The sequence below is a fragment of the Hibiscus syriacus genome, unplaced genomic scaffold (genome assembly GCF_006381635.1).
Source record: "Hibiscus syriacus cultivar Baekdansim isolate YM2019G1 unplaced genomic scaffold, ASM638163v2 tig00001120_pilon, whole genome shotgun sequence".
Classification (NCBI taxonomy): domain Eukaryota; kingdom Viridiplantae; phylum Streptophyta; class Magnoliopsida; order Malvales; family Malvaceae; genus Hibiscus; species Hibiscus syriacus.
In genome coordinates this window covers 1,124,122-1,148,857 of record NW_024061845.1, presented here as the reverse complement: position 1 = coordinate 1,148,857, position 24,736 = coordinate 1,124,122, and the positions used below count along the sequence as shown (strand labels likewise).

Below are 24,736 nucleotides of genomic sequence, written 5' to 3'. Positions count from 1 at the left end.
ACAGATTAAATTAGTTCTTGGAATTGCCTTTTTCTTAGTTCATGGTCCATGGCCAAGCAAGTGAAATCTGTGGGTGACTTAGATAGGATCAGTACTTTGCCCGATTCTATTCTTTGTCACATCATGTCCTTCCTTCCCACTAAAGATGCAGTTCGAACATCTATTCTTTCACACAGATGGAGATATCTCTTCCCTTCACGGGAAGATAAAGCCCAAGCTTAGATAGTCTCCGGATATTTGTTTGTATCTTTTATATCATTAAATTATTTGATTAATTTCTTGATTTTTTTTATTGTCCTAGAGGCTAATTTTATACTCTTGGATGAATTGGTAGTTTAGTTTTTCTTGACTTTAATTTTTTTAATACAGTAATTTCATTGTATTTCTTTAATGAAATTAACTTTATTGTAAATTAAAACATAAAATAAAAATTTTCATTAACACGATAGATAATAAACTGATTACGATTATGATAAGAAAGAAATAGCATTCGTTTAAGAAATATCCACTTTACATTTATTTATATATAAAAGGTAAAAACATAGTCAAAGAATCAGGCAACATCATTGGCACAAATCTCATCAGCAAACTGAAGTTCACCAAACAATTCATCATGGATAATACGTTTATTTTGTTGATGCCATGCTCCAAGTATAGATGAGGAGACTCCCCTTAGTACTCCCACGCAGAAATACCCTCGCCTGAACACATTAACGTATCTTCCATTAACGTTGTAATCGGCTCCATTGAAATGGAACGTTAAAGATGCAAAATCATTATAAAAACTTGGTTGGTCATAACACAAATCGAATCCTCCTTGCTCTTTGGGTCGTCTTTGAAGCTGTTTCGACCCATAATAAGCATTAAACACTTGCATTACTCTCTCGTATGCATTCACTCCGATTGTCCCGGCGTCGATGAAAGTGAACAAAGCTCCGGAGTCTATTAAAATACCACCGGCACCGCCTGCCCTGAACTGAAAAGTAGACGGAGGAAATCCGATACGATAATTGGCCACACTTATATCCAACAATTGTAAGTAGTAAAAATATTTGTTTTGTGTCGGTGGTTGCACGATCAATGTTGATTGAAGGTGTCCTGGAGGGAACTTTGGAACGTCTTCTCCGAACCTTAGAACAAGCGGAGGGGGTAATGCGCCGGTAATAGGTGCAAAACAGTAGGAGAATCGAGAATGAGTTTCGGTCGAAAACTGTCTCGCCATCGAATCCGGAGAGATGCTTACTCCAAATACACCTGAAATCTCAGTGTTCTGGAAAAATACTTGGCTGCTATCGTTAGAGCAACCAAACACGGCATTAAAATCCCGTTATTAGTTTTGTCAATCAAGAAGTGGAATGATTCTGTTGATAAAACGCCCTTAGTGGAGGTGCCACCGCCATAGTTAACGGTGTAGCGACATACACCGTCGATACAAGCGAGGTCTTTACCCGGGGTCTTGCAGAGACGATGTTCACAAGGGAGTGTAGCATAAGTGTTAGAAAGTCGAGGATCATAAACCGGAAGCCTTTGGGGGAAACAATTCTGGCAAGGCTGGCATTGCGTCCATATTAAGCCACCTCCGGTGTCCATCAGCAACTTCACTCGGTGCCCTTGGCTTCCTATTGTAAACTCTGCGGCATACCATAAATTCTCTCGTAATAATGGTATTCGAATATTATCGGGAAGTTTCGATGTATCCGAACTCGAAATTAGATTCAAATAATTGGCTCTAGCATTTGAAACGTGGATCCATCTCTCTGTTCTTTCTTCTACAGTCAGATTTTGAATACCGTACAGAGGAGAGCTTGGAGAATCATCCACATCAACCCTTAAGGTCAGACCAATGGGATTTGAAGTAGAAAATGAGAAATGGGGTTGAAATAATGATATCACACAAAAGAAAAACAACACTTTAGAAGTGAGAAAATTAAGGGATAAAGTCATTTCTCTAGTGAAAAATTAAGCCTGCAATGCAATGGTATTGTTAGTTTTAATGTATTTATAGTGACGAAAAGAACACTCAAATAACAATTAGTACGATAATCCATCATGCATTAAAGAGAATTAAGACCCTCTTATTCTGGAAAAATATCTCAAGATATTAATGAGTATTGAGATCCTCTGATTCAAGGCAACAATTTGATTCTTTTCAAAATTTGAATGTTTTTTGGTCAAAGATTAAATTTGATTACTTGAAATAGTTAAATTCTTGATTTTGTAATGATATTGTAAGTTCTAATATATTTATAGTGATTAAAAACATTCAGAAATGGCAAATGGTATGATAATCCATCATACATTAAAGAGCAGTAATGCCCTCTAATTATGGAAATAATCCTTAAATATTTTAAGGTATGGACTCGTCCTACATTAATGGGCATTAGAATTCTCTACTCTAGGGCAACAATTTGATTCTGTTCAAAATTTGAATATTTTTTAGTCAAATATTCAATTTCATTACTTTAAATAGCTAATTATTATGAATTGAACAGTGGATCGAGTCCACAAGCGCATAATCTCTTAGAATGTCCGACCTTCCTTGCACCACCCGGATAGCTTCCCCGTTGTCCATTTCAATTTCTATCTTCCGAAGACCCAGGCTTTTGGCATGTTGGAGAGCGTCGTGAAAAGCCCACAGTTCCGACATTAAGACCGAGCAGGTGGCGATACTCATTGAAAAACCAAAAGAGCCATTGACCTTCTTCATTACGGAATACCCCTCCTATAGCACCGTCTAATCGCCCATGGGAGACAGCGCCATCCGTGTTGATTTTCACCCATCATCTCTCTGGGCGCTTCCACGTCACCTCTTCAATTTGCTGCAGTATTCCTCTCGCCGCTGTAGCTTTCTCCATAGGAGAAGCTTTAGTTGTTTCTTCCTGCAAAATAAGGCTTTCAACAATAATACATGACTTCTCAACAAAATTTGTGTCGAACACGAGCGCGCTATGACGGTGCCCGGGTTAAGAGTCCAAGCAACAACGGAAGATTGATTGGGAGTTGCGTTTCCCATTCTTTTCCTCCTGAAATCTCAGTGTTATGGAAAAAAAAACTTTGCCGCTATCGATAGAGCAACCGAACACTGCATTAAAACCCGTGTATTAGTTTTGTCAATTTAGAAATGGAATGCTTCCGTAGAAAAAACGCCCTTAGTGGAGGTGACACCGCCTTATTGAACGGTGTAACGACATACACCGTCTATACAAGCGAGGTCAATTCCTAAACCATGACTCAAATCTAACTTCAGTTCCTATAGTCAAATAGTGCCATTATCACTTTGACTTGGAAACCAAGATGTGGTGGTACTTGGAACACAAGTCAAGAGGAAGAGGATAAAGTTTTTGTGGACGCACTTTCTTCTTCTTTTTGTCATTTGGAGGAAATTTGATCATCGTCAACAACTGAAATTAGAAGGCATTGAATTGAATGAAAATGTTATTCCTTTGATTTTGTCAATGACGTTATGCACAAGTTGATTTGACCAAGACAATACCACGGAACAGACAGGATTTTCGGGACATATTAACCTTTATCAGAAGTTATACTAATGGATCCATTGACTTGAATTACTTTACTGGTTTAAGCTTCTTCTCCACAGACGCAATATTTGACTAATCAAGAAGATTTTTTTCAACAATTTTTGTTCCTTTTTCCAATGATTTTTCAACTTGTTCTTAGATAATACTTTGATGTTACAGTGAGTCATATGAAAGTAGACACATTTCAAGATGAGAAATTCCTTGTAACACTGAAATCATAACTTTTGTAGCTATAAATAAGCAATCAGTACCTTGTTGATGTTCATCCAAATACTTCCAATATGAAAATGGGGAATTTCTGGGTTTTCCAGAACCAATGCATGTATCTCTTCTTCATTTTCATTTCCCTAAGCAATAACTTTACCCTATCTTTGCAGCAGCAGAATCCCAGCAATGAAGTGATGGCATTGTTGGGTTTCAAGCAAAAATCTGTTGCTGCTGATCCCCAAGGTTTCCTCAATGATTGGAGATTAGAATCTTTAACTCCATGTTCGTGGCGAGGTGTCTCGTGTTCTTTGCATGGAAAAGTTAATATGCTTAACTTCACCGGCGCTGGTCTAACGGGTTGTCTGCATATGGATGATCTCATGGTCCTGGATAGTCTCAAACATCTCCACTTGAGTGGAAATTTATTCTCTGGTAATTTCTTCCTCAACAAGGCATCTCATCCTTCCTGCATTATTGAGACACTTGATTTGTCATTCAATAATTTATCGGAGCCGATTTCTGAAACATTTTTTGGTTCTTGTTTCCATTTGGTTTCTTTAAACCTTTCACATAACTTGATCCCTGGAGATATCCATGCTGTTGTTGTTTCTGATTTCTTCAAGTCCCTTAAATCATTGGACCTTTCCCACAACAACTTGTTTGCTGATTTCCCAATGCTTGAATTCAAGAACTGTGCTAATCTTGTGGCCCTTAACTTGTCTAATAATTCTCTTTACGGTACTGGAATTCCTCGAAGCTTGATTAACTGTCAGCTTCTTGAGACCCTTGATGTCTCCTTTAACAAGCTGGAGGGTAAAATTGCAGCTTTTTTGGGGAATTTGAGGAATTTGAAGCATTTGAATTTAGGTCAGAACACCTTTTCCGGCAATATCCCACAGGAAATGGGTTCTATGTGTGGGACTCTAATAGAGCTTGACCTCTCCGGAAACGAACTTTCGGGTGGTTTCCCCGAGACATTCAAGTCATGCAATGGCTTGCAAAGGCTCAACCTTGGAAGCAATCAGCTTTCAGGAAATTTCCTCACTACAGTCATTAGTTATCTTCCTAGTTTGCAAATCCTCCAAGTTCCATTCAACAACATTAGTGGTTTCATTCCGGTGTCTCTCATAAACCATACTAAGCTTCAAGTTCTTGATCTTAGTTCTAATGGCTTCGATGGCAACATACCCTCAGGGCTATGCTCCAATTCCTCTCTACGAAGATTACTCCTTGCAGACAATTTTCTGTCAGGAACAATACCAGCAGACATTGGGAACTGTAAGAGAATGGAGAAGATTAACTTTGCTCGGAACCATTTAAGCGGACAGATCCCATCGGAAGTTTGGAAGCTATCAAATGTTCATGACTTCGTTATGTGGGGGAATAACTTATCTGGTGAAATCCCAAAGGACATATGCTCGGGAACTCAAACCTTGGAGAAGCTTGCTCTCAACAACAATGGCTTCACTGGGAACATTCCTGCATCAATCATTAATTGTGCAAATCTTTCGTGGTTGTCACTTTCATTTAATCAACTCACTGGAACTATCCCTGCTGGTCTTCACAACCTACAAAACTGAGCATTTTACAGTTAAGTTATAACTCATTTTCTGGGAACGTTCACACAATTGATTTTGGTAGTTTCAAAAACCTCATATGGCTTGATTTGGGTAGCAATCAGTTTACAGGTCAAATTCCACCGAATCTCGCAGCCCAAAAACGCTTTGATCCCATTTTTAGTTTGAGTTCTAAAGGTGGATATATGTTCTTGAGAGATAAAGGAAGAAGTGATTGCAGGATGAGAAATAGTTTAATTTACTCTGAAGGAATCAGTGAAGCAAAGTTGCAGGAAAGCTTTGAGTCCAATTCTTGTTCTTTGATAACAATATATAATTGGCCAAATCACATGATAAAAACAAGTACCGGAACCATCCTCTTTATGGATCTTTCTTTCAATCATCTTTCTGGTACTATTCCAGACAACATTGGTTCCATGTCCAATCTGCATGTTTTGGAATTGTCACACAACAGATTAACTGGAAATATTCCTGATACCTTTGAGGGTTTAAAAGAAGTTTGTTTGCTTAACCTATCTTACAATTATCTTCAAGGCAGGCTTCCAGGATCCTTGGGGATTATCACATTTCTTACAGATCTCGATGTCTCCAACAATAACCTCATCGGTCCTATTCCTTCAACCGGACAACTTACAACGTTTCCGGCTTCTAGATATGAGAACAACCTAGGACTATGTGGGATACCATTGCCCCCTTGTGACTATCATCATGAAACAGATCCCATAAGTTCTGATGTAAATGGAAAACACCATTCCATGATGCTGAGAAATGTGGATTGGGTATGGGTTATTGTTGTGGTGGGATACATTCTTGGTGCGGCAGTTGGAGTTTGTGTTGGAAATGTCATGTTTCGAGACAAAGAGGAATGGTTGGTGGAGAAAAGGCTTATGATCATCTCAAAATTCAAAAGAATCATAAATAGCTGAAGGATAATAGATTGAAATGAAAGTTGGAATTTCTTGCTGTTCAACAGTCCAACATCCACAGGTAAAACCATCTCCCTTACATTGCTTCAAATTTAGTCTAATAATACCAAATAATTTGTTAGCTATACTGTGTTAAAGAAACTCTTCGCTTTTTAATTACAAAGCAGCCTGCAGCAGGGGATTTAGGTTTAAATATATTAGATGTCACCTCTCAACTGAACTAAGCTCCGGATGCAAATCCTCTTCTGTATTTACTAATTATCGAAGCATCCATGCATGGTTTTTAGGCTTAGTTGTGCCTTCATTTGGTTCCACCATGTTTCCTGCTGGTTGTTGCAGTGCAGTGGAGGTAATGTAATAATTGAATCAATAAAACATAATTTCTGCAAATGGATATTTAACTAAATTATAAAGTCTTGATCTATCGAAAAGAGAAAATTGAGAATAGAATTGCAGAATGCAGATGGTTGAAATGCTATGTTCATACCCCGATTATCATCTTTTCATTTTTCTTCTGCAAATTTTGAGTATTGGATACGAGTATCTATCAAATGCGAGTGTTCTAATATATGGATAACTTTTTTCATATATTTGGAAGCTTGAGTGTGTGTGTGTGTGTGTATATACAAATATTCGAAAGTATCAAACACAAATTCTTCAAGAAAACTAAAGAGTTCAAGTACCATAGGCAAATATATTAATCCATGGATATTATGACCCAACATTTTGAGTTTATTTATAATGAAGTAAACAGTTCAACAACTCCACTACCTTCATTAAACTCCATAAGAGAATCCCACAAACTACAAAATATAAACAAGTTCAGTCAATGAAAAAACCTATGCTTCTAACTGGTCACTTGGATACAACACGTTCCCAGTTGCTTCACTATTTGTATTTCATATTGAATCATATGTATGTATCAGCAATACAAATTTGATTCAGGGTCTGTTTGCTGCTTACAGTGAGGTCGGCTTGTCTACTGATGAGATCATCTATGCCACCAACAAAACTTTATCGACATTCCTCACAAATCGCAATCATATCCATAATCTGTACCACATGATTCAAAACAAATCGATGTAAACAGCCAAAATGATAGTGAAGAAGCTACAGCTTAGTTTACCCCAAGTACCTGTAGAAACATTTTACAAACCCTGTCATGTGTTTTGGCTTAGCTTTATAACCTCCTCCAGCAATTTGTTGGCTGAATCACGTACTTCGTCCGGAACTGTGAGCTTCGGATGCTCTTGCTCTAAAGCATACAAAATTATAACCTTCATTACATCGACTAGAAGCAAGCTCTCCGCAGCAATTCCAGACACACCCTTATTAGCAAACCTGCATGAATCCTTTAACATGCATCGATTGCAAACCTGTAGAGATCACAGACGTCAAAATATTTATACTATATATATAATAAAAAATTTACTCCTTTGAAGTACTGAAATAATGGCTTACAGTGTCTTCTTGAATTCTAAAGATTTTGCGCAACCTCTTAGCAGCAAAGACGTTATTTTATCAAGGGAAGGGCAACCAAAAACCGCCACTTTCTTCAAGTGATTGCCTGACAACAACCTGAAAAATACAATGTTTAAGATTATGTCATTCAATAAAGATTCCCCCAAAGCATGTGGAGATGAAGTAAACATAACATGAATAACATCAATCAGCCGACATATATAACACATTAGCGAACAATGTCAAATCCAAAATGAAAAAGGACAAAAGGGAAAAGAACATGTACTTACTTTGCAATCTCTTCATTATCTTTACCAAACTTATTAGCAGCAAACTTGATGAAATCTCTGCCATAACTATTATCAAAGCAACCAAAATTCAACTTGTTGTCCACCAAGAAATTAGCTTTGTCAAAATACCCTTTTGAATACAAATGCCTAACGAAAAACTTAACGAACACCGAAAGATCCTTCAAAACTGTGACCTCCCCAGATTTTCTCCTCAGTTTCGCCATCTTTTCCACTTTTTCTCCCCCAAACAACCCAGTCACACTGTTAACTTTCTTGGGTTTTCCCCTCTCTACTCCCTCCGTGTGTTCCTTTTTCACTTTGGGCTTTGGGTTTTCTTTGAACTCCCGAACTTCCCTCTCCAATTCCCTTAATTTGCTCATTAGCTCATTCTCTTCGTCTTGGCCCTGCCCTTCGTTTCCCCCAGTCTTTTCAGTTAATCCAACGGCTTCTTCAAACAACAGAGAGAGTGGCTTCTTGGCTGGTTCATGGGGAGATGAATTAAGGGTTCTGATTATGAAGGACGATGAAGGACGGAAGTGCTTGTAAAGAGAGTTGTGGGTTTTGAAGAGAACTTTCGCTTGGCTAGAAAAGAGTAAAGTTTTAAAGGGAGACATTTCGAAATGGAGGGGTTTTGGAAGGGTTTTTAAGGCTCAGAGTAGATACGGGGGTTTTACAAACGATGCCATAGAAGAGGTTTGAGAGAGAGAGAGATCAAATCAAATGGGCGAAACTGGTGTTCTTTATTAGGCAGCCAAAGCTGGACTTGAACGCAGCCCATTACCTGAAGAAACCGAAGCTGAGATTTCACACTTCAAAAAAGTCCCATTACCTGACCTGAGGAATGCTTTGCCTTCGATAAAACTTTGTACAGAATATATTTTTAGTTTTAGTTAAATAGCATTGGTTTTAGTACCAACAATAAATTGGTTAGTGGAGTGATGCAGTATGAGATTCGAATTATGATGTTACAATAAAATAAATAAAATTTAAAAAAAAAATATGTATTCTTGAAAAATAGACAAGATTAATTATTTATTACATCTGAAATAATAACGTTTCCAATACAACTCAAAAAAATCCGACATAAGTTATGTAGGAGAACAATTAAAAGCCTACTAGGCTAAAGAAAGTACTGCACTGTTGGCGTCTCGGCGTACATAAACGACTCTAAACCTCGGGTTCTCAGTTACCAGTCTTCGAGCCTCAGCCAGGTGAGTAGCAACGACCGATAGGCCCGTCGTCTGATTGGTAAGCATGTTGACAACAGCCATCCACAGTGGCGGATGTATGTATATTTTAAGTTTAAAATCTGAATTTCTTTATATTAGTTGTTAATTTTACTGAGAGTGTCTATGTTAATTTTTTTTTGTATTTATCACATACGAAAAAATTTATATTATCAATATATATGTGTCTACCCTAAAAAATATTTATGGATTCACCACTGACTAAAATTGAATACAAATTATGCGAGTGATAGGTCGAACGGAATTGCATTTAGAGGAGGGATATAAGAGATGGGAGTGAACAATAGAAGTTGGGTTTTCACAAGTCAATTGGTGCATGTTCGGTTCTGGAGGCTGAGTTGTTGGAGGTGTTTGAAGGACTAAAAGGCACATAAGAGTTCGAAGTAAGGAAGATAATGATCGAGGTAGATAGTATAGACGTGTAGAGACTTCTAAAAGAGATGACTCATATTGAACTAGAATCAACGTTGTAGCACCACAATGGCAAGCTCAGTGGTAGATCCATTGGCGATTGAGGGTGTGTCTACCCTGAAATATGATTTTTTTTTGTTAATTATCTATTTTATTGATGGTGTACTCATCCTGAAACTTAATTTTTTTTCCAATTAGTTATATATTTTATTGATAGTACCTATCCTGAAATTTTATTTGTAATCACAATATTTTTTTTAATTTTGTGTTGTTAACATATATGTGACCACCGTAAAAAATATTTATGAATCCGTTATTAGCCATTGAATCGCCATCTATGATCACCTCATCCCAGCCATTCTCAACCACGAGGGTTATTCCTTCAAAGAAAGCTCGCGCTTCAACTAGGTTTGCTGATTGGAAAGCTTCCAAACGACGTGCATAGTCACCTATAACTAATCCATAATGATTCCTTGCAACTACACCAGCAGTAGAAACTCTTGTGTCAAGCTCCATCCACATTGATTTTAACGACTCCATGCAACCACCTCTGCCAAACCACCTTGTTAATATCTGCTCTTTGGATTCCTAAACTACACGCATCTTTTAGGTCAGCCAACAGCCTAACAATAACCGTGCGTTGTCGTGTACTACGCTATGTCGTCCTCATGAATCCACTTATTCATTCTGTTCTAAACGTTTTACAACAAGGTAAGCATACATGCAAATTGTTCTTTAGCAATGGACGCAAGCTCTTGAGCCTGTCTTTGCAGGAGGATCCTGTCGAAACAAAGACCTATGATCCTAGGCGGAGAACAAAAACACTTCCTTAAATGTATGATTAAAATATCTTTTAAATTTATGAATCAAATTATTTTTATGCAATTGAACTTTCTTTTTAATTTTTAAGAAAGGAATCAACACATTTTGAGAAAAACCAAGTTCCTGAGGGTAGGCAGTCGACACATTTGAAGCAATCAGAGTTATTAGATCTAACATCAATTATCAACCTTTCGACACTCGAACCAGCGTAAAATAGACTCATCAAATAGTTAAACTATAATATTAATTTATCGAGCGGTATTAATGGCAACATAGAATGTTAATTTTTAAGAAAGATGTAAATTTAAATAATAATGTTTGTAGAGTGTAAATATTTAATTTAAAAATAAAAAAATTAAAAATATTTAAAAATTATATAATATATGGACTAATTTATATAAATTTATTATTATAAAATAAAATATTTAATTATTTATAATTAAACTAATGTCTGATTAATTTAGAATTTTATAGTGTATAAATGATTGAGTACATAATTATTGATTAAAAGATTACCTCTCACAGAATCTAACTTTCCCCGGTGAATCGAACCAATTTAATAAACAAATAATAAGAGATATGGATTTCACATGAAATAAATCAAGGAGTTTGGCTTGGTCTGAGATTTCAGCACTCTACAATCTACATAGCTTCTACTTCTCTTTAGCCTCCAAAAAAATCTTTATAGAATATTCACGAGGAAAGTATTCCTTTCACTTTCTTTATTATTTCGTCTCAGAGAAAAGAAAAGCCGTTCAATTTTCACTAAAGTAGTAAGTTGGTCGACTTTTGAACAAACAGCCAGTTTCGATTTCCTCTTAAAGGATTCGTCTTGATCCACCGCTTGGAAAAATATGAGTTTCAGCATGAAGCAATCAGCTTTAGCTACATGCATGGATCTTTCAAATTCTCTTGTTAACAGAAGATCACAGTCAACGATGTACAGATCTTCGTTTTCACCAGTATTGGTTCTCCAAAGAACTCATCTTTCGGTGTCGAAGCCGTTGCATATCTCATCTATTGAGATTATCGGTAAGGAGAAGAGGTCAGTGATCCCATGCAAGGCTTATGAAGCTGACAAGTCGCAGCCTATCGAGGCAGCTGCGGAAGTGAAAGCCGAAACCGCGAAAAGGGTGAAAATTGGGATTTATTTTGCAACTTGGTGGGCTTTGAATGTTGTTTTCAACATCTATAACAAGAAGGTTTTGAATGCTTACCCTTACCCTTGGTTGACTTCAACTTTGTCCCTTGCCTGTGGTTCTCTGATGATGTTGGTTTCATGGGCTACAAGGATTGCTGAAGCCCCAAAAACAGATTTTGAGTTTTGGAAGACTTTGTTTCCGGTGAGTATTTTTCTCCCTTTCTGTGTTTGGTCGGTGAGAAAGTGAGGGAAAGTGAGAGAAAACGATAGAAACTAGAAATTCGTTCTTTGATTTTCTTAACATTTTTTATAGGATCGTGTGTTTTTTATTTGGATGGTAAGAAAATGTTAAAAAGAACATATGGTCTTTGTTTTAGTTTGTCTGATTGCAGAGAAAATGAAGGAAATGAAAAGGAAACTAAAATTTGGTATTATCTGTCTTATCATAAATTTAAAGAAGAAAATATTGATTAAAAAAACAAAACGAAATTAGAATTTGATGTATGTTTTTGATTTTGCAAAATTAAAGTTCAGATCTTCGAAGTTCAATCCCTTAATTTTTTTTTCTATCTTGGTTTCACAACCTGAATCAGAGACTATGAATTACAAAATTTACTGTGTTTTTTTGTTTTTTTCTTTGTTTGTTTCTAGGTTGCTGTGGCACATACAATTGGACATGTAGCAGCAACTGTGAGTATGTCTAAGGTTGCAGTTTCATTCACCCACATAATCAAGAGTGGTGAGCCAGCTTTCAGTGTGTTGGTTTCTAGGTTCTTGCTCGGAGAGACCTTCCCTCCGGCCGTGTACCTCTCCTTGTTCCAATCATCGGTGGTTGCGCTCTTGCTGCCGTTACTGAACTTAACTTCAACATGACCGGTAAAGTAAACTTAATCTCTTTGTATGGATATTGAGTTGTTACTTTGATGTTTTAATCCTCTCCAAATGTCTACTTTATGAGGTCAATATCCCATTATTTGAAACCGAGTTCACTAAGGCCTAAGCTCTTTTTCAATAAACTTTTGGTGTTACCTCAGTTTTCTTAACATCCAAACCCAAAAGGGTTCAATATGTGGCCGCCATCATTCCGCTTCATATGTTTATTTCCAGAGCATTTCAGTTGCCATGGTAGCTGAGGTTGAGATTGTGGTTTTAAACAATTTGATTTGACGGGATGTCACCGGAGTATGGACTTGGTTGTTCTCCGTGTATTTCAGGTTTTATGGGTGCTATGATATCGAACTTGGCATTTGTCTTCCGTAACATATTCTCCAAGAAAGGCATGAAAGGGAAATCCGTTAGCGGGATGAACTACTACGCTTGTCTATCTATGTTGTCGCTTCTGATACTCACACCTTTTGCGGTTGCCGTAGAAGGACCTCAGTTGTGGGCTGCAGGATGGGAAAGGGCCTTATCTGAAATCGGACCACAGTTCGTCTGGTAATTACATTGCAGTAATAAATCTCAATTCCTTGTTCTGTTTCCTTTCTCTTAATGTTATCTGTTTCCTTATCTGCTAGATGCTTTGAAGGCATTCGATGAACTTATTGGAACTTTCTCATAATTTCTATTTGCGAAAATAATTAACTTAGATGCCCTATCTTCTGTTTGACTGATAGAAAGATACTGGAAATATTCAGATATCTGAAGTATATTATGGAATGCAATTAAACATACCCGTGCCTAAACATACCTTATCCGACACATCAGAGTCAGAGTAACTTAGCTCATTTGTTCCGTTTGTTTAATGTTTACTGAATAGTATATAATATGCCTCAAGACCCACATATAGCCTGAACTACACTACTAACAATCACATTTGAGAGATTGTACCGCTATTCATCTTTTCGTGATGCAGTTTTTGTTACCACAATGTTCGTCTTGGAATTGAAAACCTCGTTGTTTCTTTTCTTCTATAAATTTTGAACCAGAAGATCCTCTCTATGTACATGAAATCTAACTGTATTGATTCATAATATTTTACTTCTTCCTGTTTGCTAACAAGTTGTTCATGGACTTTACCTATTTGATAGGTGGGTGGCGGCCCAAAGTATTTTCTATCATCTCTACAACCAAGTCTCCTACATGTCCCTTGATCAGATCTCTCCCTTGACATTTAGCATCGGTAACACCATGAAACGTATTTCTGTTATAGTCTCGTCTATCATCATCTTCCACACACCTGTCCAACCCATCAATGCTTTCGGAGCTGCCATCGCCATCCTTGGTACCTTCTTGTACTCTCAGGTTAGTATTGTTCATAATTTTTTGAACTTAACTTTCTTGTATCCAACAATTTGTTCATTAATTGTTGGTCTATGCTATTGATCTAATTCTCAAATATCTTCAGATTTAGGCTTTTTTTATCGGTTTGTTGGACCATTTTTACACCTAAACATACTCGGTGCCTCCTACAAGATTTTTGTGGTTTGAACTTTTATGAATCTTTTGAATCTACGATAGTTGAGGGCATATGACTTACCGATTATTAAGGGTCAAGTGGGGTGTTGTAGTTAGTGGAGAATTATACTCCATAGATGTTGTCACCGAGGCAGGCGGTACTAGCTGCCAATATGACAGTTGACATCTTTCAGTGGTTGGTGACTTCAATGAACAAGTTGAATTATCTGAATCAGTGTGATGGTTTTTTCTTTTGTGGTTTAGCCAAAGATGGTTTAGACAGATTCCATCATTTCATTCTAAGAGAATATGCTTGTTTTCTCTAATTCTTAATTAGCAGTATCTTATACCGAGAATGATCGGTTCCTGCTTCTCCTAATCTTGAGTGATCTCATTTGCAGGCAAAAGCATAAGAAAACCGGGGCCTCGTGGCTTTCAATTCATCATGTAAAACACAGGTGATGAAAGGGAAAAACCGTATGGAAGCTCGGGTTAGTTAATAAGCTTGGTGTCTTTCGGGATCGAGGGTGGCTGGATTTTCGGGTACCATCCTGTCATATTGTAGATATGTATAACAGTGGTGATTATAAATAATGTTCATTCAGTGGATTAGGCATGTTTCTTTTATCTATATTTGAATGTGGCTGCTAGGGATCCGTTTGAATAAACAAGTTTTTGTTTTTATTTATCAGCTTCTGAAACTCGTTTTTGATTATATATTTTCGAGGTTATGATCTTCTAAATGAATTTTTAAATACATAAAAGAAATTAACATGGTCATGTTGGAATTTGGATACCCCTAGGAGGTGGTTGGGGTTGGCCTAGATGCTTAGCTTGTGGTTCACATCTAGAATACTTACTCTAGAAAAGCAAGCATGTGGAAAAGCTACTGAAATTGAGCCTTCAATGACATGTGATCTTGTCCCCTTTTATTACCATTTATTGAACGATTTTAAAGGCATTGGAAATAGAGTAGGTAGCTGTATAAGGTCTCCAAATTCAAATTTAATGATCCAATGTGGTTAAATTAAGAAAAGGTAAAACTATTATATAGTAGCAACTAGGAGCGGATGCACTTATCCTCTACGGGATCAAGTGCATACACTTTATTCTCGACAAGTTATTAGATATAGTTTAATATATTAAAGGAATTTGAAATATATAAAATAATTACAAACTCATTTTATTTAAAAAAATATTAAAATTTTTGGACTTTTTTTTTAATTTTTGAATCCGTCAAGAATGCACTAATTTCATGAAACGTGAACCTCTAGAGTCGGTGTTCGACGGTCAATAGCCTATGGCTTTTTAGGAGTATCCATTTCTTTTTTGAGTTATCTATCCGTTTGAAAGTTTTGATTAATTCAGATCGATTTGTATCGTATATTTAATTTGGTGGATGAGTCTCTCGACATAAGTTTTTTTATATACATAGAGATTCGAACTCAAGATATTACTTAAAAGATATTAAATTATTTATCATTTAAACTGATCTTTATTAATAGAAGCATGCATTTTTTAATAATATAAAAGAAAATTAGTTTTTGAATATTGAAGTTAGAATAATAGTATTTATGAACATATATATTAAACCAACAATATAGCATAATTTCGGAATGACGTTGCGGGGCCGCAGATTATAATGATGGTGAAAGATTGAAGATGACTACAAATCATTTCGATGCAGTACAATCGTGTCCGGGAGCTCCGACACCATTTGCACTCATCTGTTTGATTATTATTGGAAGTCTGATATCGGCCATTCACCAACACAAAAATATCTTTTGAGGCAAAATAATGATTCAAATATATCTTTAATTCATAACCGTCCATTCCCCAGCAATCTAACACTTCCTGATTGTGACCTTATTCTTATTCTACGTATTATTAGTGATATAATTTTTTGCAAAATTATTTTTTACACTAATTTATATAAAATGTTATTATTAAGTAATAAATTATCACCAACAGAATAATAAGATTTTTTTGTTAAAATGATAAAAGTATTATTGTTATTAAATTCTTATATAATGAATAATTCATCATTTTAGACATAAATACTCTTAAAATAATGAGTTTTTTTTATATAAATATTTTTAATTCTTATTCTTCATGTTTCACTTAAAACTGTAAATACAATAATAATACATATAGAATTTGATTTAATAAAACATTAATAAATTTAAGTAATTAAAATTATTTTATATTTTTAATATTTAATATATTATTCATTTTATAGTGTTATAAGGTGAAAAAATTGATATTATTATAAAAATTTAATTATTTAAAGTATTCTTTTAATTTATAGTTATAAAAATGATATTATACAATAAAAATAATATTGTCATCCATCCAAGATCATAATATTATTTTTATATTATATTATATTATATTATATGTAAATAAAAATAATACTTATAAAAAATATTTAAAAATATGAGTTTGATATACTAATTATATTAAGTGTATTTTTTTTTTATCAAAAGTTAGATAGTATAACGATTAAAATATTTATATAATTTTTCATTCAAATATTTATAATTTAATATTAAAGTTTATCTTGTTAAAAAAACTCTATATCACAAGTATTATAATTTGATAAAGTATACACTCAAATAATTTTATATTATTCAAACCAAACATTAAAATACTACATTCATATTAAATAAATCAAATAAAGTAATATAATATAAACACAACAATATTATATTCCTGTTAAATAAATTAAACAAAATAACATAATATTCTGAAAGTAATATTTATATTTCAATAATTTTATTTCCAAAGATAATCTTACTCTTTCTTAAATTCCTCACTTTCTTAAAGTAATATTTTAGTTTTTATTTTTTTTAAATGAACTCTTTATATTTTAATTTTACTTGAAACGATCTTAAAAATTCGAACCAATCACCAGGCCCAGGCTAAGGTATGAGGATTGCGAAAATATGGACCGTGATCCGGCATGGGGACAGGTGAAATTGTAAGCAATGAAATCCAATGTAATAATATAACATTCTAAATATTGAATTGTAATCTCCATATAAGTTAAGACTGAAAAAGAAGGGTGTGAAAGCATGGCTGTAAAAGCTGAGACAGCCATTTATTTAATGGGAGGAACAAAGACTAATAACACCATAATTACACCTTCAAATACTTGATTGCAGTATGAACATCTTTATCGCCTCTGCCACTGCAGTTAACCACAACTTTGGTACCATTTGGCAGAGTCGGGCACAGCTTCTCCAAATAAGCCAGCGCATGAGATGTCTCCAGTGCCGGGATTATGCCCTCCAGTCGAGATAATCTCTTGAAAGCTGCGTATCTCAAATTACTTACAAATATGACAACAAATAGATATAAAATGTAGAATGAAATTAATGGCAAGAAATACTGCTTTTGATGTGCAAATTTAGAGGATTCATTACTCATCCACAACAGGTTATATACACAATATCTTAAGTGTAAATGTCTGTATAAAATGAGAGAAGGATACACGAGAAACAGCTCCTCCTTCAAGAACATTTCATGTACAAGTTTATCAGGCAAAATAATTTGAAGGAGAAAGTGATAAATCAACAGCCAATGATGGAGAACCGAAAATAAACTGTTGCAAAAAAGAGGTGGAGATTCTAGATGCATTGGATGAAGTAGTCAGTGAGACATATAGCCTTCTAAGGTGCCATTAGAAAAAAAGTTGAAAGGAATGTTGTGCCTCTGCAACTAATCAATTTCTTTTAGAAAACCAAACAACAGGCAGTAGTCAAGATCAGATACGACAGGATGAAGCATCAAAAGCAATTGAATTGTTTCATACCTTCCAAAGCTTCTTCATATGTGACACTGTGGTACTCAGCTCGCCCTACATCTTTCAGAAAACTGTGCTCGGGTCCAACTCCTGGATAATCCAACCTGTATAGCCACAGCAAAAGGTTTGCAAGTCATTCAAAGTACAATAAAGGAAGCCACATAAAAACGATGAACAAATTCATTATAAAATAAGCTTTACCCTGCGCTGATGGAATGAGGTTCAACTATTTGCCCATCTTCATCCTGCAATAAGTAGCTCATAGCTCCATGCAAAACTCCCACTTCTCCCTTGGTCAAAGTAGCGGCATGCTTGCCACTATCCAAACCAAAACCAGCAGCCTCTACCCCAATAAACCTAACATCCTTGTCATCAACTAACTCATGAAAAAGTCCCATAGCATTTGAACCTCCACCAACACATGCAAGCAATACATCTGGTTTCCCTCCCCATTTTTCCAGCGCTTGTTTTCTTGTTTCTTCACCAATCACTCCATGGAACTCCCTCACCATCATAGGGTATGGATGTGGACCAGCAACAGAACCCAAAATATAATGAGTTGTCTCCACATTAGTCACCCAATCCCGGATAGCTTCCAAAGTAGCATCTTTTAGTGTTGCAGTACCCGAGTGAAATGCTTTAACCTATATGATAAACAATAAAATTTCAAATCAGCCAATCCAGAGAGAAGGTAACGCAAAAAGCCTATACTCTAACAATGTAGAACAAATGGTGTGCCATTTACCTCTGCGCCAAGAAGCCGCATTCTGAAAACATTAAGCTCCTGTCTTTCCATATCTTGGGCACCAATGTAAACAATGCACCGCAAACCAAACCGTGCGCACACAGTAGCTGTCGCAACACCATGCTGACCAGCCCCAGTTTCAGCAATAATTCGTTTCTTGCCCAAATGTTTAGCTAGCAATGCTTGCGCAACAGCACTATTGATCTTATGAGCACCAGTATGGTTAAGATCCTCCCTCTTTAGGTAGATATCCGGCCCTTCGCCATTAGGACGCTTGTAATGCTCAGATAACCGCTCTGCAAAATAGAGTGGACTTTCCCTGCCAACATAATCTTTCAAAACCCCAGCTAGTTCTTCCTGAAAATCATAAACACTATTCCTCAAAATCACCGCATTCAGCACCAAAAATAAAAATTCTTTCACGGGGCTTTTTTCTTATTATCATTTGAAAGCTCAATTTCTTTAGAAGCACTCTTTACTTACCACTTCTCTGCTTTTGACAAATTCTTCTTCTCATTGCCTTTAAACTTTAAAAAGGAAATTGTTTTTTTAAAGGCTATAACTTGCTTAAATTGGGGCCAACAATGCTAAAATGTATTGTCAAATCAAATATAACCGACATTTTCTTAATCATTCAAAAAATTGAACTTTAGAATAAAAATTATTTTTTGTCTTCTTTTTTCATTAAAATAAAAGTCAACATCAAATACAACTATCAAAATCTAACATAAAAATGGAAAAGAAAAACATTTTCAAATTCTATAAATCCAATCAACGATAAAAGAAAATTCAATAAATTTCCCTCTTTTAATCGAAATCAATAAATTTTCAATTTTCATCGTTTTACTCGTAAGAAATTCATTGTAAAAAAAGCAAGACATCTTTTTAAAATTTCATATTAACAAACACACATGCACGCAGGAAGGCCTGGCTCAACTATTTCAGATACGTATCATAATTACATACGAATAACAATGTGTATAAATATAGTGGAGTCATTACGAAAATAACCTGAAATTTGTCATCTTTAGAGAGAGAATGAAACGCATTTTCCAGCTCAGAAAGGGCAGACATTAGAGTCTCGGGAATCTTATTTCCCACCAAACTTTCCAAACCGACCGAACGAGTCCGGTCGTTTCCATCCGTTCGGGTCCGAATCCATGGGAACCGTAGAGCTGGAACTGGATTTAGTCAACGTACAAGAAATGGCTTTTTTTCACAGAAGACGTTAGAGGCTCAACTTTGTAGAAATTGACAGGAAACTTCGAGGAGGAAGAGACAAAGGAAGAGGAGAAGGGATTGCGTATGCGGAGAGCGGCGGTGCTAGTGGCGGCGGCGGCCATATTCTTAAAGAATTTCAATTGTAAAAATTCGGGTGGACTCTTTTTCGCTTGGGCAAGTGGGGGCGGCTCAATTAATATATAAAACAATGGGAAAGAGCGGTGACGTGGCATATTAATGTCTTATCAACTTTTCATAATTGGAAATTTGTTTTTGGTTAGCTATACTCCACAAAGAAGGAAAATTGTTTCTAAATTAAAAACAAACTATTTTTCGTTTCTATCTTTTTAATTATGGTAAAATATACATATTACCCTCAAAGTTGTTCATTATCTCACTTTTCCCTTTAAACAATTTTTTTTATAAGTTTACCCTTTTTACATTACATATCACATCATTTATCAACTATTTTATTATGTTTTGTTTGTGTTGAATTTCAATTCAAATTATATTATGTATATTTTATCATAAAAATATAATTTTGTATCAATATATTAATATAAATATATTTTCTTAAAAATTAACTCATTATACTTTTTTTCAGTACAATTAATATAATTGATAAACTATTCAAATGACCATTTAATTATGAGATTGATGTAGATATGACCACCATAATTTTAATTTTATCAATATAATTATATAACTATTTAAATGGTTTTAATCAAACCACCTATAGTTAACCTTTGATGGAAGTGTTTATGTGGCAACAAAATTAGAATAATTATACTTTTAGTCCTCAATATTTATATATTCTATCAATTTAATCATAATTTTAATTTAATTCAACTAAATTAACCTTCCAATCAGGAGGTGCCACATGTCAACTGATTATCGTGACAGTATCACCATCGAATTAGAAATTTTTTTAAATTTAAATTTAATATTTTAATTGAATAAAAATTTTCAGTGATCAGGTGGTGACACATGTCACAACTTGTTTAAAGGAAAACAGATAAGAGGAGATACTTTAAGAAATACATTTGTGTTTAGAATGTAAAATGTATTATTTATCTTGTTTTAAATTATGACATAGAAAGGAAATAATAAAAATCTAATAAATAAGTTATATTTCATATATAAATATATATTAACATATATTTAATGCAAGGTTTAAAAATAAAAATGAGTTTAATATTTTATATTTTAAAATTAAATTAATTTTTTATTTTCAAAATTATTTTTAAATGATTATAAATTTAAAGTAAATGAAAAATATTTTTTAATGAAAAAAAATTAAGATTTAAATTATAAATTTATTTTACGATTTAAGGTTTTTTTGTAATTTTAGATTCTCTAAATGATTTTTTTATAATTTTTATATAGTTTTATTTTTAATATAATTCATATGTAATCATTTCATAAAAATAATTTGATTTAAAAATAAAAAATAAAACTTAAGCTCACTTTTACTTTTAAATTTTACATTACCTACAATTTAATATATATATATATATGCGAAATATAATTTATTTATTTATTTATTAGATTTTTTCAATGATTCATTATTTATTTTTTATGTCATAATTATAATAAGATAAATAAAATATTTTATAATTTAAAACAAATTTGGGTTCACTTTAGTGGTGGAAGTGGTGTGACCAACCTCACTTGAATCCCATGAATTAATTTCCCTAAGAAGCAAATACCTTCTTTTATTTGTTTTCCTATAAACAAGGGGTGACCGGTGTAATACCCCAAACTTCGGGTCAGTGAATAAAATGTAAAGATTTAAAATTTGTGGTTCCATTTAGATAAATTGAAATGTTCAAGGATTGATTTGAGAAATTGTTGTCTAGGATTTATTATCAAAGATGGAAAGATGGAATGATGGAAGAGCATTATGGTCTTTTAGCAAGAAAGGAATTTAAAATTCATTTTCCTAAAGATATTTAGCATGTGGGAAAAGGAAATTTCTGGATAATCTTCTTCTTTTCTTCTATTCTTTCTCTTCACGTGAAGCTCCATTGTTAAGGTGAGTTAATTTTGCAAGTTGGGTTTTCTTTCATTTTTGAGTTGGTTTTTAATCCTTATGTGATATAGAAACTTAAGGAAGCTTAAAGATGATTGGAAGCTAAATGATTGAGGAATTATTGGTGAATTAGTAAAGTGGAGTTTTAAGTGAAATGATGAAATTTGGTTAGTAACTTGATTTTAAAGGCATATTTGACTTGTCAAATGCCTAATTAAGGTTATTGAAGTCTTAGAATTAATTGAGAACACGTTTGAAAATTTGATATGATTTTTAATCTCAAGAGTTATATGGATAAATTTGGATGTTAAAAAGAGATTATTGGATATAAGTCAGTTGGGGTATGTGATAAGGAGTTTAAAAGCATACATAGAGTTAATGGTAAGAGATTTAAGTGAGTTTTGGGTAAATTTCGAAATGAAATAATAGATTTATGGGTAAGGGTATTGGTTGGAAGAACAATACCGATACTATAAGGTTAAATTGAATGAAATAATATGAACCAGATGAACATTATCGATACTGGTTGAAGAAGTATAGATATTGATGTGAAGGTATCGATACTATAATTAAATATGAAATTCTATAATGTTGAAATGGTATCGGTATCACATAAGAGAAGTATTGGTACTGTAGGAGGGTACTAATACTATTTAGTCTGAAATGTTAAATAAGGGGTTTCATTTTGATTATGTAAGTGCTAATTGATTAGATGATAATTGAGCTCTGATATTCATATTGATTATGTAATGTGTAGATTCAATCGAAAGCAAATGTTGAACGAAGTGAAAAATAGTTGCTTAGGGCTTAAGTTAGGCAAAAGGTGAGTGCAACTTACTTATTTTATATATGATAGAAGGGTGGTTTGCGATAAGTCACCTCGAATGTTTATACATAAATTATTTGTATTGTGTTATAAAACATATTTTTTATATTGATTTATTAAACGATTTTGTTATAATGTTTGGGTACAACTTGCCCCAAGCTATCTTTATATGATTAGTTGGATAATGCTACATGAAATATTATAAGTATATGATCTATGAGTATATGATTTATATGAATAAATAATAATTTGAATAATGCTATGAGTAAATGTTCTACGTGAGATGTTCTAGGTAAATAAATGATAAGTTCATAAAGGCTAATTGAAATGCAATGAGTATATGGTAGCTAGATTTAAACTTAATACTATGTGAAATACTATGCAAATATTTTCTAAGTGAAAAGGTTATGTGAATATGTGCTAAGTGAATATGTTCTATAAAACATAATTGACAAGTGAGAAATGTTATAAGAACTGCTATGAGTAAATCATGTATGTGGATAAAAGATACTTGAATAATAAATGTAAAAGTATATTATGTGGATAAAAGTCATTTGGAATAAAGTATTGAAATTAATTGTAAAACTAAAGCCCAAAGTATATTCTATGAAAATTAGGGGTATAGTTGGCATGCCAAGAGTCGAGGGTTCTATGTGGTCATTCGGGACAAATCTATGTGGTCATTCGGGACAAATATGTGGCACTTCGGTGCAAATTATGCCAGCAGTGGTGATTGCATTAGTGCACAACCTCAATGTACTCACATACATTGAGTTCTCAGCGACATATGTTGGGCTAATAAAACAAACTTGATATAAGTTGAACAATGAGTAACAGTATAAAATGTTAAAGAAGTGTCTATGAATTTTATACGAAATGTTTCAAAGAATTGTATAAGCAAGTATCAAAGGTAAATATATAATTAATCAATGGGTAATAGTATATGTTATAAGTTATGAATCATATGATGTTATAAAAATTAATGAATCTTTTAAGAACATCTATATAACATTTTTATTATTTTATTATACGTAATATTGTCTCACTAAGTCATAGAGTTAGCGTGTGATTGTTTTCACACGTAGATCCAAAGAGATTTGAGGTGTAAGGTGAGTAAGCAAGGAAAGGGCATCATACTAGTGAAGATTATTATATCAGAGATAATTGAATTGTATGTGTTTTTGTTATGGTAAAGTTAGTTTGCATGTACTATAAATGTTTAAATTGTAGATACTCTGATATGTTTTGTAAATGTGTTTTCATTTTCCAATAAAAGTCAAATTTTAGTCAAGTTTTCAATTAGATAAAGAGTTGAAAAGTCAATGTGACACATCAGAACCATATCCGGGTCAGGTACGGACCGGGGGTGTTATAACAGGTGTCACTAATGAAACGTGTCATAATAATCAGTTGGCATATATCATCTCTTAATTTTAGGGTTATTTTTTTAGCTAAATTAAAATTAAGACTAAATTGATAGAAGATGTAAGTACTGAGAACGAAATGTATCATTATGTCATATTTGTTAACTGTCATGATTTTATTAAAGATTAACATCATGCGACTTGATTGAAACCATTTAAATAGTTATGTGGACATTTGAGTAGTTTATCCTAACATAAATTTTATAGTTAAAACGTTACTCTATTTTTTTAAATCATAAATATTCTAATTTATTTATATTTTGATAACTTTATCATTATACATACTTGTGAAATTGATGCCACATATTAATTAAGTATTAACTTAATTGATTTTTTAAAGATTTTATCTGGTAACCAATATTTTTTAATATAAAAGAAGCCTAATAAGTTTGGGAAAGTATCTAATAAATTATACCCAAAAAAAAGATTAAAAAAAATTCTCTGAATGATATTTTGTATAACTATAGAAATTGTTTCACGAATCACCATGGAAGTATTATTAAGGCATTCAAATTTATCAAATTAAACTATTTTTTTAAAATGAAATTTTACATACACATGTGAAATTTAATAAATGTAATTTAAATTGAATTAGAGCATCCAAAAGAAATTACAAATTAATAAAAAAATAGAATTAATTGGTTGGGTCAGTTAAATTCAGATTT

General features: G+C 33.7%; 4 protein-coding genes and 2 pseudogenes across 6 annotated transcripts; 2 read left to right on the top strand and 4 right to left on the bottom strand.

Moving 5' to 3' along the window:
* Nucleotides 1-553: 553 nt before the first annotated feature.
* Nucleotides 554-1,222, bottom strand: LOC120120396 (aspartic proteinase nepenthesin-1-like). Its single transcript, XM_039140058.1, has one exon. It carries the CDS (start codon nt 1,220-1,222, stop codon nt 554-556), a length of 669 nt encoding a protein of 222 aa, XP_038995989.1.
* Nucleotides 1,223-1,239: 17 nt separating this feature from the next.
* Nucleotides 1,240-2,707, bottom strand: LOC120120385 (aspartic proteinase nepenthesin-2-like). Its single transcript, XM_039140050.1, has 2 exons — nt 2,535-2,707; nt 1,240-1,828 (listed from the first exon to the last, which is right to left on the bottom strand). The coding sequence occupies exons 1-2, from the start codon at nt 2,705-2,707 to the stop codon at nt 1,240-1,242; spliced, it is 762 nt and encodes a 253-aa protein (XP_038995981.1).
* Nucleotides 2,708-3,796: 1,089 nt separating this feature from the next.
* LOC120122232 (receptor-like protein kinase BRI1-like 3) lies at nt 3,797-5,880 on the top strand. Of its 3 annotated transcripts, none has more exons than XR_005516060.1 (3): nt 3,797-4,186; nt 4,415-5,426; nt 5,550-5,880. XR_005516060.1 is itself a non-coding variant. In XM_039141427.1 (3 exons), the coding sequence occupies exons 1-3, from the start codon at nt 3,821-3,823 to the stop codon at nt 5,131-5,133; spliced, it is 993 nt and encodes a 330-aa protein (XP_038997358.1). In that variant the 5' UTR covers nt 3,797-3,820; the 3' UTR covers nt 5,134-5,216. The 3 variants fall into 3 exon arrangements, 2 of the variants coding, with proteins under 2 accessions (XP_038997358.1, XP_038997353.1); XM_039141427.1 differs by lacking the exon at nt 5,550-5,880 and having other exon boundaries at nt 4,415-5,024; nt 5,117-5,216; XM_039141422.1 differs by having other exon boundaries at nt 4,415-5,880.
* A 1,501-nt stretch (nt 5,881-7,381) lies between these two features.
* LOC120120374 lies at nt 7,382-10,180 on the bottom strand. The gene is made up of 5 exons (XM_039140042.1): nt 10,004-10,180; nt 8,675-8,781; nt 8,001-8,582; nt 7,711-7,827; nt 7,382-7,625 (listed from the first exon to the last, which is right to left on the bottom strand). The coding sequence occupies exons 1-5, from the start codon at nt 10,178-10,180 to the stop codon at nt 7,604-7,606; spliced, it is 1,005 nt and encodes a 334-aa protein (XP_038995973.1). The 3' UTR covers nt 7,382-7,603.
* Nucleotides 10,181-11,113: 933 nt separating this feature from the next.
* LOC120122249 lies at nt 11,114-14,702 on the top strand (annotated as a pseudogene).
* Nucleotides 14,703-17,078: 2,376 nt separating this feature from the next.
* On the bottom strand, nt 17,079-19,911 carry LOC120122222 (annotated as a pseudogene).
* Nucleotides 19,912-24,736: the final 4,825 nt, after the last annotated feature.

What these genes read in the sequence shown, in the direction of transcription:
- LOC120120396 (XM_039140058.1), bottom strand. Translation starts at nt 1,222, where the DNA reads ATGGCGAGACAGTTTTCGACCGAAACTCATTCTCGATTCTCCTACTGT.
- LOC120120385 (XM_039140050.1), bottom strand. Translation starts at nt 2,707, where the DNA reads ATGAAGAAGGTCAATGGCTCTTTTGGTTTTTCAATGAGTATCGCCACC. An exon ending in ATCCGGGTGGTGCAAGGAAG is followed by an intron (nt 1,829 to 2,534) that starts GTCGGACATTCT and finishes TCTGACCTTAAG; the next exon opens with GGTTGATGTGGATGATTCTC.
- LOC120122232 (XM_039141422.1), top strand. Translation starts at nt 3,821, where the DNA reads ATGAAAATGGGGAATTTCTGGGTTTTCCAGAACCAATGCATGTATCTC. An exon ending in ATTTATTCTCTGGTAATTTC is followed by an intron (nt 4,187 to 4,414) that starts TTCCTCAACAAG and finishes TTGTTTGCTGAT; the next exon opens with TTCCCAATGCTTGAATTCAA.
- LOC120120374 (XM_039140042.1), bottom strand. Translation starts at nt 10,180, where the DNA reads ATGTGGATGGAGCTTGACACAAGAGTTTCTACTGCTGGTGTAGTTGCA. An exon ending in GATAATGAAGAGATTGCAAA is followed by an intron (nt 7,828 to 8,000) that starts GTAAGTACATGT and finishes TGTATTTTTCAG; the next exon opens with GTTGTTGTCAGGCAATCACT. An exon ending in TTAGAATTCAAGAAGACACT is followed by an intron (nt 7,626 to 7,710) that starts GTAAGCCATTAT and finishes TGATCTCTACAG; the next exon opens with GTTTGCAATCGATGCATGTT.